We start from the raw sequence: 15,570 nt of genomic DNA on the forward strand, positions 1-15,570 counted from the left end.
TCTTGGAAAGTCCCGCTTAAAGCACATGTAGTTGAAGAAAATGAAGACAAAATGTATGTACTGGTAAGGAATATGCTTGCCAGTAATCTGTGTGGTAAATTTAGTTTAATAATTACAGACTCCAACCACTGTAAAAAAAACACTGGTATATATATAGAATTGACAGTGCATGCACTGCCAAAAAAGATCGAAGGTGTGTTTAAAAACAGTGCTTCTTCAAAAGATATATAAATATAAACTTTAAACAAAATTTATTTTAGAAATAGATGATTAAGACATAAAAGAAACAGTGCTTGATAATTCAATATGAAATCAAAAATATATGCTCAAAAAGTCTTGTTAAAAAGATTTTACAAATAATACTTAACATCAGGCTATGCCATAAATATTCACACTATGATAAAAGAGGAAATCACTAAAAATCTGTAACAACCAACAATAACAACAACAAAACCAAACTGCTTTACAGTTTACGTTAAAAAAATAATTTTGTTTACATCACAAACTGTTTCATTTTTGACAGTACCCTACTGCCATTTAGCAGTATTCAGTGAGATTCAGAAGGATATAGAGATATCCTCCAAAGTCCAATGTACTTTCTGATCTGACAGGCAGCTTTCATACAAACTGTAGATTGTGTGCCATAGTTTTTCTTCAAAGATTCTCGTTTGACATTAGATTGTTTGAGATCAAGTGGCACTGAGCTTTGGTAGACACATATTCATATGAAATCCAGGCATCGACAGTATGACACGGGATGCAAAATGGCAAATATGAGAGCCATCTTTGGCTGCTGGCACTGCAGATCTAAAAGATGTGAAGCAACTAATGCACACTGTAAAACTACCAACAAATAAAGAACCGTTCTTTATGCTAAGCCAGGCACTGCACTGTAAATAACCAAAAACAAACTCTAGAACTTCTATAGGCACAGATTTTTCTGCATTGGTGACAAGGACAATGATGTGCACCAAACAAAAGCATAAATCTCTAAATAAGTTTACTGAGATCATAGTGAGTAGTAATAATTATGGTCTAAATCACAAGAAAATAACATAGAAAGTGTGACTGCTATTTCCAAGAAAAATATAATGAATTTTCGATTTTGAAAGCAGCATTTTGACAAGTCACTAATTCTTGCTCTTCATTTTCCCTCACTTCCATGCAGTCAGAAAAATCATTTACTTAGGTGAAAGCACAAGAAAGAAATTATATTAAACACTGAAGTAGGCCTGGCTTTGATTCACGATTCTAATATTCATTAAAAAATCTAAATATTGAATTTTTTTACTGATCTCCACTTATCCATTACCTTTTTTAAAAGTGTAGAAATTAATATTCAGCACATATACATTTGGTAAGTACACATCAGGCTTTCATGAGACTTTCATGAATGCGCTTAATCATCAGAAGGAAATAAGCTCTCTGACAAGTCTTAGGCCTATGAAACCACTCTTTAAAAAGTGATATTTAGATATAAGAAAACAAAAATGGCAACAGAAAAACATATGAAACCGAATTACTTAAGAGGTTGCTGGTTTTTCCAATAGTGCATTTGAAGAGTTACCATATTTGGCTGACCTAGCTCACAAGAGAAGTAGAAGAGGGATTATCGATTTAAACCAATAATCCAACCAATTGATGAGCCTCTATTTCATACGTGTGTCTCTTCTAAGGTTAAAAATCAGACTAGATTCTTCTAGAATAGAATGATATGACCAATGAAATACCAAGAAAATGACAGATCTTCAGCTTGGCTAAAAGAAAAAGAAACAGAAGTCTCCTGAGAAATATTTTTCTCACAAACAATCAACATTCATCTGAAGAAACTGCAAGCACAAGTTATCAAAGGTTCTTTTCATACTCATTGTAAAAAGTAGGCACTTGTAGAGAGCATGCAGCCCTCTAGCACGTAGATGAACCAAGTACAGTACCTCAGCTCAGTATTCATCAATTAAAAGAAAAAAAAATCTCAAGATAAGCATTCCTATTATTTGGTGCTTTTCCTCCTAACCAAACATGAATTTTACATGTACAAGGTTTCTCATCAAGGAAATCAAACCTAACTGCTGTAAGAACAGCAATCCAAAGATTCAATGAAAAAACAAAACATAGTAAATAAGTCTGTGAAATCCTACTATCTTGAACAACTCTACTAGGCCAAAAGTTAATTACTCTTAACAAATATCCTTGCATGCTTCCCATCACCCAACTATGAGGCACCTAAGCAAACAACTGTAATAGCAATAGGCAGTACCCATCTTTAGTTATGCTAAACAATACTTCTTGAATAACCTTTTTACTATGTCTGGAATGGAGTATAAAACCAAAGCAACTGGCTAAGTTGTGGCACTAAATCAATAAATATCGTTACTATATGTCTAACCACTGAATGTGTAGTTTAATTTGAATCATAAATGCTGCAAGGGTATGGTATGGTAATAGGAACAGCGAAACTGTCTTACAGATACATAAACATCTTTCCAAGAAAATCATCTCAGTATAGGAAGGAATTTTTTCCTGTAACAGTCATATCTATAATTATGCAATACAATATGCTAAATTACAATACGTACTTCATTATTAATAGAATTTATTTTACAGATCAAATAGCCAAATACACAATTTTGAAAGAGCCAGATAGCAACGTGGAGAATACTATAGGCAACAGTCATGGTAGACATTCTGCAGTCTAAGAACTGAGGCAACGTGAATATTAAGTACAAGCCTATAAATATCTTTACATCAAACATACAGGAAGGTGTAAGAATGTCATGTTGTAGTCTAATTGATCTCAATCATTAATAACTTTCTCTTTAAGTATATATACGGTATACATCCGAGTTAGAAGTGTTATTCATTTTATTCTAGCAAACTAATATTACATGTCTTCACATAAGTGCAGAAAACAGGGTTCTTTATACTCCTTTGCTTCCTAAGAGATTTTCTATTGCATGTGAAATGCTAATATTATAGATGATACATATTAAGCGTTATTCACTAAAATATACAGAAACTTACAACCAGGCTGCAAACCAAGCAATGATACTCAAACTGCATTTGTTACATGAGTCATACTAAACTAAAAAAACATTACATAAACAAATTGAAATTAAAATAAGAAAGGTAATAATAATAATAATTTGGAGAGAAACAAAAAACAGAAGGCCATATTTTCCCCTATGTGCTAGGTTACAGTGCAAAAAAGTCCAGGTTGCAACAAATATTTATCATTTCCTATTTTATCACAGTGAAAAGCAAGACACTGGATCTGTGATTTAAAAAAATAATTAAAAAAGAAAGTATTTCAAAAGATTAGGTGTATAGCACCTGTTATGTGTTATCTAGATTTCAGCAAGCAAAATGCAAATTAGATTCTGTTTTAGGAAGTGAATATTTTTGAGTTATTTAAAACGTGATCATTTATTACAAAATTTTGTGGGTAAGAAAGTATTCATTGTTCACAACTAATATTGTGCCTATGAAACGAGAAAGCAGTGATTTGATCAATTCCATTTATGAACCACAGCAGCAATATTATCATTAAAAATATTATGGAATAGATATAAATAACACTTGATTCTTAATACATGTAACAATGCTATATTGTGACAACAATTTTTTTTCTTTTTAATGCAGGGAGTATAAAGAACTTTACATTCTCCTTTCAGTGTATGAATAAAATTTATTGCTCCCTTTTATTATACTTATATAATCAAAACTTCTACTTGTTCAACTAAAATAAATAAGGAAAAAATCTGGGACAAGAAGTTGGTTACAAGCAAAATTAGAAAACAATAGATTTATCATAATCGCCAACTGCGATGAATGATGGGTCACATTACTTTTTTCTTAGCAAAACTACATTATAGAACACTGTAGCACAACGTACTAAAATTTCGTTGTCTTTTCATTTTAAAAAATTCTTGCCCTTGATACCTTTCAGTAGGGCAGCTTGAACAGTTCATCATCACTTCCAAACCCCTCTGGAGATCAGACGATAAATTTCTTCGGCAATCAGAGAGAGGACAAAGGGCTTTCTCGTGCTATTTCCTTGTTTTCATGTTTGCTGGCTTAACATCATTGTGTACACGTACGACTTCAGTATATAACATCAGATGCGATGGCGTTCAGAGCTGGCAAACAGAGAAACAGCATGAGAAAAGCCCTTTCCTACATAATTTTCCCCATATATTGTAAAGTTTGCTTCCAACTTTCAACCATGTCAACCACATAGTTTGAGAAGTACCAAACTACTGCATTTCTATGTAACCAGCCACCTTTGGTGAGTGTGTGTGCTTGCAGGGCCCTATATACACAGAAAGATCTGCACACATCTACATACACAACAGAAGTGTTAAAATGGGAGACACAAAAATGGCTTCTATGTATGTTATTCTAGGTTTTTAATATTTTTTTCTTTATCAGCTCAAAACTCCAAGTGCTGTATCAAACATACAGCTATCAGAAAACTACCACACTACCTAAAATACATTCTACAGGGCTTTAGTAGACTTCATTCAAGAGCATAGTTCCTAAGAGCATAAAATATTTTGAAGTTATTTTGCTTCCTGAAGTTGTACTTATTATCAACAGAGTTAGAGTCTTGAAAATTCACTGAAATAAAGCCATTCAGATCAATTATTTCAAGGAAAAAAACCCACTATCAATAGCAGTCACCAAGACACAAGCCACTCACTGGTCAGGAAATTGCTATCAACTGAAGATCATTGAGTGTAATACCTTCTGTGAGAAAATAGGAAAAGAAATAAGTGTGAAAATTAAATTAAAGATAAATCAGATTTCATTGTTGACAAATGGTTGGTAGCCATTAGTTTCTATTTAAAAAAAAAAAAAAGAAAAGAAAAAAAAAAAGGAATTGAGAAGAAAGGAGTAAACATTTCAGCTTCACCACGCATGAAGGTGAAACATGCTTCATGTTTGGGGAAAATCATATGTATTTATACTGCTACTATCCCAAAACAAGCTGCTATTGGATAGAGAATTGAGAATCATTGTAGCCTGAAAAACAATCACCAAATGGTAATGCTGGAACATTGCCTACCAACTTCAGGACAAACTCAGTCAAATAGGTTTTACTGGGATAAATAACAAAAAACAAGAACAAAAACAAAACAAAAACAAAACAAACAAACAAACAAAAAAAAACAACCTTTGTTTTCTCCAAAGCACTTTTTACTGCTCAAGAAAAATGGAGATGCTATACTGAGGGACATGCTTTAGTGGGGAAATACTGTGGTAGGTAGACAGGTGGACTGGGTTATTTCAGAGGTCTTTTCCAACCTTGGTAATTTGGTGATTTTATGATTCTACTTAAAAGCCACATTTAAAATCGTTCTCGTTTTTTTCCTAAAAGACAAGTGAATTTATTTTTTGTTTTTTTATTTTTTTAACTTGTGCTTGGTATTTGTTTTCTACCATGAAGTGCAGAGTATCAATTCCAGACTTCCTTCCCCATGTTTTTTCAGTAAAGAACACCTCTATGAAATAAAAATTGACTTTTCCTTCCACAAAGAATTCCATAGAGGAAAAAAATTTCCTTGACCGGTTTTGCTTTAGTAGTACTACATATCTAATTAACTGCTCACTAACATAAGAGTCTGCAAATTTCACTTATCCTTCAGTAACATCTTTTTCTCCAGATACAAATTTCAGTTCTTACTGAAATGTTCATACACAGAATCATACCATAATTACCAGCTAAATTACCAGCTAGAAAATTAAGAGAAAATAACAAGAATAGTCAGAGTTGTAGTAATCACTTCTGAGACAGCTTTTGAGAAGGGTTATACCAACAGCTATTTGTCTGACATTTAGTTTCTTGAGTGTAATTTACTCTGTATTTGTCAATGCAAAACACAGCGTTACCTATACACCCTTTCACACATCAGAAGCCTATTGATAATTACAGGATACTGGATTAAACTCACTACTCTCACTTATTACCCCAAATTACCTAAATCATGCATCTAAAGATCTGCATATCACATGAGTTTTCAGAGCTTTTTGTTTTAGGAAAGTGCAATATTTTTCTAAGCACACTGCTCTCATACTGAGTGAAAAACAGTAATGGCATTTCACATTTCAAATCAGAAACAGAAAACCATATGTATCGTAACTGTAAGCCTGCGTAAGCAGTTGGTAGTAAGAAAGTGGCCCCCAAAAAGGCAACGCACCATAAATAAGGTCTACTTTCTAATATAAAATTAATGTCTATCTCTGATTACTTTCCAACAAACAAGTTCACAGTTCAGATCACAGTGTTATTTGAAATCTCCATTCATACGCACAGGTACATTCACACATGATAGAATTCTTGCAAATAAATGAATTAATGAAGCTTTACAGTAGTAAATATGAGAAAATCAATCTTCATACCTGTTCATTCCCACCATTTTTTTCTGAAGATGACATAGTGTACTAACAGTGGAAATGTTAACATATGGATGGGAGTCCACTGCAAAGCAGGCATAACCACCACCAAGCACAGAAACAGAGCATGATTATACATTTGTCATTCAAACAGTATGTTTATATATATATTCACACAGTTCAGAGAATGACTACATATTCCAGCTGTATCAGCTGAAGGAGTGAACTGAAACTAAACCAAGTCCTGCCATTGCTGCTTTCATGCAGTCATACTTTTTCACTAACAAAAGGCCAGAAAAAGTGATAATAAAAAAGTTAATGGTACCCTTCCTTAGTCAACAGCTGTTTATTTTAGGATATTTATACTGTTCCTATAGTGTGCAGTACGGTTTTTTCAAATGAACGAAAGTCACAAGCAGTATTAACTGAAAGAAAGAGACAAGGAGGAGGAGATGTGAAGTTTTAATCAATCTTTGCAGCAGTAGTTTCTCAGAACCCAGCTGCCAGAGGTAACATTGCATATATATGTATATATGTATATATGTATACTATGTATACTATCACTATGAATGTTCTGATTAAATATGTTGATCCCTCGAGAGGCATTCAAATTGTCTGAATGTTGTTTGAAACAACTGAGCAAAGATTCCAGATTTTAAATATTGTGTTACATATTATATGAATAATGGATTGAAAAAAACAAAAACATCCTTTTCAACTTTCCAATGCAAATGAAAAAAAGATTTTTGAGAGTATATATTTCATACAGCCTTCTCTCACTAAGGTGAATGTCAAAAGCAATTGAGTTTTTACAAAGCTTGTGGACAGACAAGCTGTAAATGTGTATATGTTTCTCTCCAAAAAAATACATTCTTCTGAAGACAATGAAAGTTAGCTTGATTTTATATACCTTACTTTAAAAAAAACAAAACAAAACAAACCCAAACATATCATGTACAAGAAGCCCCTTCACAGTTTAGCATGTGATAGAACTTCCTTAATACATTTACCTACAGCATCCCAAAGGAAAGCACGCTATTCTGAAGGTACCAATTCACTCTCACTAGTATCAGCACCTAACATGTGACTTCAAAATAATATTAATATCTCTTTCTATTACCCTTTCCCACACAGAAGAACTAGAGAAGCTTACTGTCTCTCCTTGTTTGCATTATATTAGCACCACACGTTTCCCTCTTCAGCTTCCCGCAGTCAACAATCCAATGTGTCCTCAGTTGCTTCTGATTCCTTTCCCACAAAACTCTGAGCTTTGCTACTCCAGTATTTATTAGCCCACATAGCCCACATAGACATTCTTTGGGCTTTTTAGTAGAAAATCCTTTACGTTCTGGATGTCATGGGGAAATTGTTTACAGAGAGAGTGGTGAGGTGCTGGAACAGCTGCCCAGACAGGTTGTGGATGCCCCATCCCTGAAGGTTTTCAAGGCCAGATTGGATGGGGCCCTGGGCAGCCTGGTCTGGTATTAAACGAGGAGGTTGGTGGCCCTGCATGTGGCAGGGGGGTTGGAGATTCACGATCCTTGAGGTTCCTTCCAACCCTGTGATTCTCTTTTGCAATTTTTTTGAGTACAACTGTTATAATGACTTTGTCATTTTGTACATCACTTCTACAAATTTAACATAAGATTTTTTTTTTTAATTTAAAGACAATTTATATCATTCTGATTTAAAGCTTCAAAAAATCCCGTAACTTTTTATCTTTAAATCAGTAATTCAAATGTCTTGCATAGACAAAGCTAAGAGCTATTGAGATGTGAGGCTTGTTAATATCAATATCTAATTGAAAACAAAAATAAATAAACTCACAGCAAGCATAATCTTTAGTTTTCTCCTTCAGAGATATTTTGGCTTGTAATAGGGAAGTATTACAGTAATGATTGCAGTAGAATAATGTTTTTCACACTATTTTCTTATTTTCATTTCTTATTTTCATTTCTCAAACTAGCACATCTGCCTTTTTAACTTTAATTATCCCACTTCTCCTTGCTGTCCTGCATTTTCTGAAAATTCAGAGCGCACAACATGAAGGTATCACTAACCACAAAGATCCCACCTGTCTATAAGGTTGGTGAATTGAGGGCAACATGACATCTGAAAGACTGAGTAGAGTTTCTTTTGTTTCATCTCTTTACTGGCTAAGAGTGACAACTCTAAGGCAGCCTGTCCTGAGTGTACCTTCACAGGAGATAAAACCACACAGACTATAATTATACAAAAAAAACAGGTTATGAGTAAGACTCGTTTTTACAAAAAATACTGAGATTAAAGAAATATAGTTTGTTTTGCTTATCATAAAACACAATGCTGTAATTACAATACAACACAAAGGATTAAACTCAAATGGCTTCTCTTGCCCAACTTATGTAAATAAATGCATTAATATTTTATCACTCATTTAAATAAAACAAAATTAAGTAATGGTTAAAGGCAAATGTTGTTTTCCAACTAGTGGAAAGGGCCAGTGTCAGAGAGGAGTTGCAATTTCTCCAATAATGTGGTCACTTTTCTGTATGAAAAAATTAATCTTTTACGGGCCATACTAATGCAATTTCTGGTACAGTTATATCAGGTAATGAGTATATGAAAATAAACAAACAAAAAAACAGTTCTATTCTTCTCTCAACGACAGGAAAACCCTGTGAATTACTTTTTAGGTATAGTTAAAAGATTTTTTCCCAAAAGACTTCTGTAGAAGATAATTGCTTTCCATTCTACTTTAAATGTCCCTTCTGATGGAAGAACTAAGTTTATAAAAATCTGGAGTGTCATGAGCTTACCTTCTTTTTTAGTAGAATTAGTGCGTTACAAAGTCTGCTTTTGAGCAGACAGTGAAAGAATCTTTTTGGCTTGGAGGAGGTATACTGGAGTCCCTGAACTCAACTGAAAAATCACTTAGATCAGGCCTACAGAGCACTTAGATCAGGCCTACTGAGATGCTGAAAACACCACCACCCACCTCACCATAAGGAAAAATATAACAGATGAACAAACTAGCAAGACACTTTTCTAATGCCCAATTTAAATTAACACATTTAAATACCTTTGATACAAAATATTCAAATCCGGAAAAGTACACATTTTCTACTGCTGTCATAAAAATAAGAAATTCTATTATTTTTTCCTCAACTTAACTGTTAGTGGAACTCAAAACTCCATTTTGTAATACACAGCTACATGGGTTATCACAGAAATCTGTGCTGTTAAGGGGGAAAAAATTAAGTAGAACAAGCAGGCCATCATGCAGTTTTCATGTACATTTTGTTATCAATGTTGCTCACAAAACAAAGCTCACAGAAAATTTAAAACCTCAACTGAACAAAAAGTCTAACAGACTAAATCTTGCTGAGGATTTGTTCCCAAAAAATAATACTAAAATGTAACATCAATGATATAATAAGCTCTTCTGAAATATTTAACAATTGATTCTTTTAAAATTTGACTAGAAAACTGTTTTCACTGAAAACACTGTGATATTCTTAAATAAAAGAGACAAGTAGACAAAATTTATTACTTACAAAACCTTCAAAAATATATATAGAAATTATATTTGATTTTCGGTTACTTGCAGCCTTTCTGTAGTGTCCTGCAGATTCTTATCTTATTTTTAATTTAAAGCTAAGAAGTCTTTAGACATTATGCTGTACTGAATTTTTGAGAAGTTAGTATCTGGTTTACCAAGCATAGGAGCAAAAATGTGAGAACAATTATACCAATGCTTCTTATTTTCCTACAGCTTTGCCTACTCACAGTGCCATTCTACTCAAGTAGTCTGCTACTTTGGAAAATGGCACTGAATCTCTCCGATGAAAATCCTTGCCTGCTTTTAGTGACTTTGAAGTAAAGCTATGCCCAAATGATGGCTGCAATTCCAGACACCATTAATATTAAGAACCGCTTATGAGGTCCTGTAAAGCTTTATTGTTTTCCACCTGGCCTAGATTGCTTCAACTCTTGAGCACACAATACTACAGAGGACAGTACCATAAACCCTCTTTGTTTCACACAGCTGCACAGCGTACAGAGGTAATGCAGGAAGTGCCATACTGCCATCTGCAGTCCAGAATACCCACCAGTGTAATAATTCACAGCTCGATTTCCTTGCAGCATTTTAATTTTTTTCTTAACACTGAAGAATCTCAAATTGTTTACCTTTTTTTTATGCTTCTATCAAACATGACTTTTCGTAACTTTTAATCCTTGTGGAAAAATTTATTTTGCAGTGCTTAGAATTAGAGCTAAATTAATGGAAAAGAAAGAGGCGAAGGAGAAAGAGAGAACCTTAAAATTTCCATTACCTGTCTGGTGTGAATGGGGCCTGGGGTCTTGAAGCCTCCTTGACAGCTGCATTCAGAAACACTGTAAGGATCCGAGCTGCTTGATGAGCACTTGGAGAGTGAATCACAGCCCACCACAAAGGTGTTATCCAGAGGCAGTTCCTGAATGACATGGTGCTTCTTGGGGGGTACAGGAGTCTCAGGTTTAATTTGAAAGGTTGGCTGTGGAGAAGCAGACTTGTAGTGCTTTGCTAAATCTGGGCTATCAGGCTTAAATGTGGTTGGTGTAGTGGCCCAGTTATATTTTCCCATAGTCTGTTCCTCTAGTTCTACAGGAATGTCTAAAGTGCCATTTATGTGCTCATGGCCAGGATCATCAGGCTTAGATTCTTCAATAGTCACAAAATTGAGGAGAAGACTTTTTGGAGAGCGTTTCTTCTTCTTCTTCTTCTTCTTGATCTGCCTATTCTCTTGGTTTGGGGAAACCCACTCACCACTCTGCTTATTTTTCTGGACAACTTTGTGCCTGGGAGTCTGGCGGCATCGTACTAATGCAGTAACAAAAATTACCAGAATAACTGTCATTGTGCCTGCAATAATCGCAATTATGATCTTGACATAATCATTGGTTTGTGGGGTTATCTCACCATCCCCAATGTTCTGGCCAACTGGAGTTTCCATATTCCTGCGCACTAGCTCTTGTATGTAGGAACTATTGGTGACCGTCTCATTCACAAACAAATGCACAAGAGCTATAGTATAAAGAGACTCTGGCTGACCCAGGTCATTGACTTTTATCACCAGTCTGTGCAAGCCATGATCTGATGTGATTACCTTCTCTTTCAATGTAATATTGCCTGTTAACTGGTCAATTGCAAACAAGCCCCTTGAATTCCCTCCTATAATGCTGTAACGGAGCTCTGCATTCATTCCTGTGTCATTATCAACTGCAAAGACTTTAGTAACAACAGAACCTGGACTGGATGATGTTGGAATCAACTCGTATGAATAATTTGATGAAGGAATTACAAAAACAGGCCTGTTGTCATTTACATCAACAACATTGATCGTCACTTTGGCCGTTGAGGAACGCTGCAGTCTTCCTCCATCCACCGCTTTCACCTGAAAAGTGTATGACCCCTGCTGTTCTCTATCAAAAGTAATATTAGGTCTTATTACACCAGTAAGTGGATCGATAATGAAATTATCTCGACCATTTAATATAGACAGAGTGACTGCAGCATTCTCTCCAGAATCAGCATCTGTTACTGTGATAAGCCCTACTGTGCCATACATGGGTAAGTTTTCTGGAACATAGAAATTATATTCATTGTGTGTGAAAGCAGGGCTGTTATCATTCTGGTCCAGGACTGACACTGTCACAGTAGCATTGGTCTGCAAGGGTGGCATCCCATTATCCTTAGCCAGTACAGTGAAGGAGTACCTGTCTTGTTTTTCTCTATCCAGCTTTCTCACTGCTGTCAGAATGCCTGTGCGGCGGTCAAGATTGAAAATAGGGGGTGCATCAGAACCTAGAATATAGCTGATCTCAGCATTGCGCCCACTGTCGGCATCTGTAGCACTTATCTTGGTTAGCTGAGTACCAGGAGCATTGTTTTCAGGGATGGAAAGACCTATGATAGGCTGTGTGAAAACTGGGGCATTGTCATTTTCATCTTTAATTTTGATCAAGAGCATTGCAGATTGGTTTAAGGGAGGTTTACCTGAATCTGAAGCTACTATTTTAATAGCATATTCCCGTGTGGATTCATAATCTAGAAATGTAGCTGTCTCCAGAAGAAACTGATTATCAAACACTGGCTTTAGTCTAAAAGGGACATCATGATCTGTAAAACAAGTAACTTTTCCATTCAGATCAGCATCCTTGTCCATTACTGTTATCAATGCAATTTTTGTATTAAGTGGAGCTTTCTCAGACAAGAGCACTGTCCCATTCACTGGATTGATGATGTACCTTGTGTCAATTGATGGGACATTGTCATTAATATCTGTGACATTAACAGTCACTGTTGCTCTCGATGGAGTCGAACTGCCATCACTTGCCAAAACAGTTAGTTTGTGTACTGGAGATTCTTCCCTGTCTAGTGGCTCTCTTATGGTGATGAGACCAGTGGCATTATCAATGGCAAACAGCTTTTTGGCCAAGCTGGAGATCTGATTGCTGAAATAGAAGTGGATTTGTGCATTTGAGCCCAGGTCTGCATCAGTGGCATGGAGCTGAGAAACAGAGGTGCCCACTGGAGCATTTTCTGGAATACTAACTTCAACGTCATTCTCTTTAAAGACTGGACGATTATCATTCACATCAGTCACTGTGACTTGCAGGATTGCAGTGCTAGATCTTGGAGGACTTCCACCATCTTCAACTTTAATTTTCATCACATAGGTATCTTTCTGCTCTCTATCCAGGATCTGCTGGACAATCAGTTGAGGCCACTTATCTCCCTCAGGTGTCTCAATTATATCAAGACCAAATACATTCTGACCCTACAAGACACAGAAAGAAGATACTTTAGCATAGTAGTGCATTTAAGCAGAGAATTATCTCAATGTTCTGAAATTATCACAAAATATATAAGCATTATACAGGAATTAACACTTTTTATATTTACTCCTCGTTTGCAATATTTAATTTTGCTCTAAGCCACCCAGGGACCTTAAAAAAAGCTTCAGAACATACATGGAAATGAACTTATACTTCAGAATAACAGGTTATGAGGGTTTTTTTTTGTTTTTTTTTGGGGGGGGCAGGGGTACACATTGTGATTTGTTTGCTGGTTTCTTGGTGCTGCGTTTGCTCTTTAAACCAACTGCTCTCCTCCTAAAGAAAAGAGAAAATACTTGGACAGATGTGATTTGCTTTCTATACTGTACCAGTGAGTGTGGAGAAGAGCAATGTAGCCAAAGTTCAAAGTGTCCAAACGTAAGGTAATATGCATGCACTAAAGGACTTAAACAAATCTTCAATTTGAAGGAAAACAAGAAAGTTAAAGGGACTGCCTCATGGAACAACTCTGGACATGATCTGAAGCCATCATAATTTAAAAAAACAAAAATAAATCGTTTACTATACAGCCATAACAGTTTATTAGAAATACATAAAAAACACCTGAAAATTATTCCATTATTCCTCATGATTTGCTTTATATTTATCTTCTTTTTTCACTTGGATTGTTTTGTTTTGTTTTTTTTTCATTAAAAAAAAAAATAATCCCAGAACTGTGACATTCACTTTGAAAATAATTACTTCTTTTCACAGGGATTGTTGAACACATAACACTCCTGTAATGGAAAAGAAATACTATATATATTTGACAAACATGGCTTCCTTCAGAAGCCTTGCGTTGAAAAGAGTATGCTAAAATAAATACAATAAAACAAAACAAATTCTGTGTAAGAATGGACTGTTTTGTTTAAGTGTTTTGCCAGTCAGAATTTGACATAAACAAACATTTCTTTCATGGAAAAGAACTATCCATCCCCATATCAAACATAACTGAGCAACTTGCACAGTATTTGTGACATTATATTGCAACCAGGGGCAGTCTAAAGTGAAGTGGAGTACATTCTGAAACAATAAATAAGAACACAGCTTTTACTTATTTAGTAGAAGACACGAAAATATTAGTTTTAAAAGAAATGTTTTCTCAAATAGCAATTCTACATTTATCTCTCTATTGAGAGAAAGTGTGGGTTTCCTATTCATCTTCAATCAGCCTAGCAGTTAGTTGTAATAAATTGCATAACTACTAAGAAATAATGAATTATATATGTTTTAATATAGAATTCCAGAAAAAAAAAAAAAAATGTAACAAGCTGGTGGAGGGGGGCGGACATATCAGCTATCTTTTACTGCTTTATTTGTACACAAATTGACAGATGGGCAGTAATTATTCTATCATTGTATCTCACAACTACAACAAAAAATTCTCATAGACTTTCAATAGGTTCAATTATACAAATGAATACACATCTCTGCATTTCTTCAACTATCAAGTCAAAAGCAATTCTTCATTATACCATAAAATTAATAGATTTGATTCTCCATAACTACCATAAACTAATGGAGAAACAGAAAAGAATGCAAAGAACAATTCCAGGTCAATTATTACCATTTGAGTAATTTTTATGAAAAAAAAAAAAAAAAAGAGAAAGAAAAAAAAAAGGTTACTTAAGAAAATTTCTTGCTGTTCATTAGAGGATCATGCATCTTTTTAAACTACTAAAATAAAGGGATCTTTTTTTAATTTTTTTTTTTTCCTAACTTAATTCACATTGGGATAGAGTTAAATACAGCCATACGCCACATTTTATCAAATAAATTTTCTGAGAGAGTGCTCCCATTCCAAACATTCCCAAAATGATGACACATTCAAGTAGTGTATTTTGAAGATTACAAATATATAATTCTCTCCCTCGTGAGAAAAGAAACTAAGAGTTAAAAAGAGAAACAGGAAAAAAAACCTTCAGTGCAAATTTTTTCTGTTGAAGCAAATGGATCTATCATCACCAAAACCTCAGTGAAATCAAAATTTCCTACAATAAGATTGGTTTTGGACTGAACCTCAATCATCTCATTATCCCAGTGATCTGAAGGTTTCACCCACGCTAGAGTACTGCTATAAATCTTTAGAAGTGGTATAATAGGTAATTAACACTTATGTAGTACCTTTCACCATTAAATTAATTTTAGAAATAACCTGTTAGTTTTTTTTTCCATGGCTGTGTCAGAGAGTGAAAAATAAAACGCTGAATTTTCAATCTAAAAAGACAGTTTAAATGATGTAATCTAACTACTTCAAGCAGAACAAGGTTTCAGAGCCAACATCAACTTTAAGAAGCTCCGAGTTCTGATCACAAT

At 34.6% G+C, this 15,570-nt stretch overlaps 1 protein-coding gene across 2 annotated transcripts in view; it reads right to left on the reverse strand.

Moving 5' to 3' along the window:
* Positions 1-3,792: 3,792 nt before the first annotated feature.
* The window catches only part of LOC122183001 (protocadherin-11 X-linked-like), a 75,602-nt gene continuing 63,824 nt past the window's right edge, over positions 3,793-15,570 (reverse strand). For both annotated transcript variants that reach the window (XM_042876707.1, XM_042876706.1), the window contains exons 4-5: positions 10,710-13,196; positions 3,793-4,136 (exon numbers count right to left, since the gene is read on the reverse strand). In XM_042876707.1, the coding sequence (XP_042732641.1) occupies positions 4,131-4,136; positions 10,710-13,196 (2,493 nt within the window). In that variant the 3' untranslated portion in view covers positions 3,793-4,130. The remainder of the gene's footprint in view (positions 4,137-10,709; positions 13,197-15,570) is intronic.

The sequence above is a fragment of the Lagopus leucura genome, unplaced genomic scaffold (genome assembly GCF_019238085.1).
Source record: "Lagopus leucura isolate 7727_CA_CO unplaced genomic scaffold, USGS_WTPT01 Super-Scaffold_100016, whole genome shotgun sequence".
Lineage (NCBI taxonomy): Eukaryota > Metazoa > Chordata > Aves > Galliformes > Phasianidae > Lagopus > Lagopus leucura.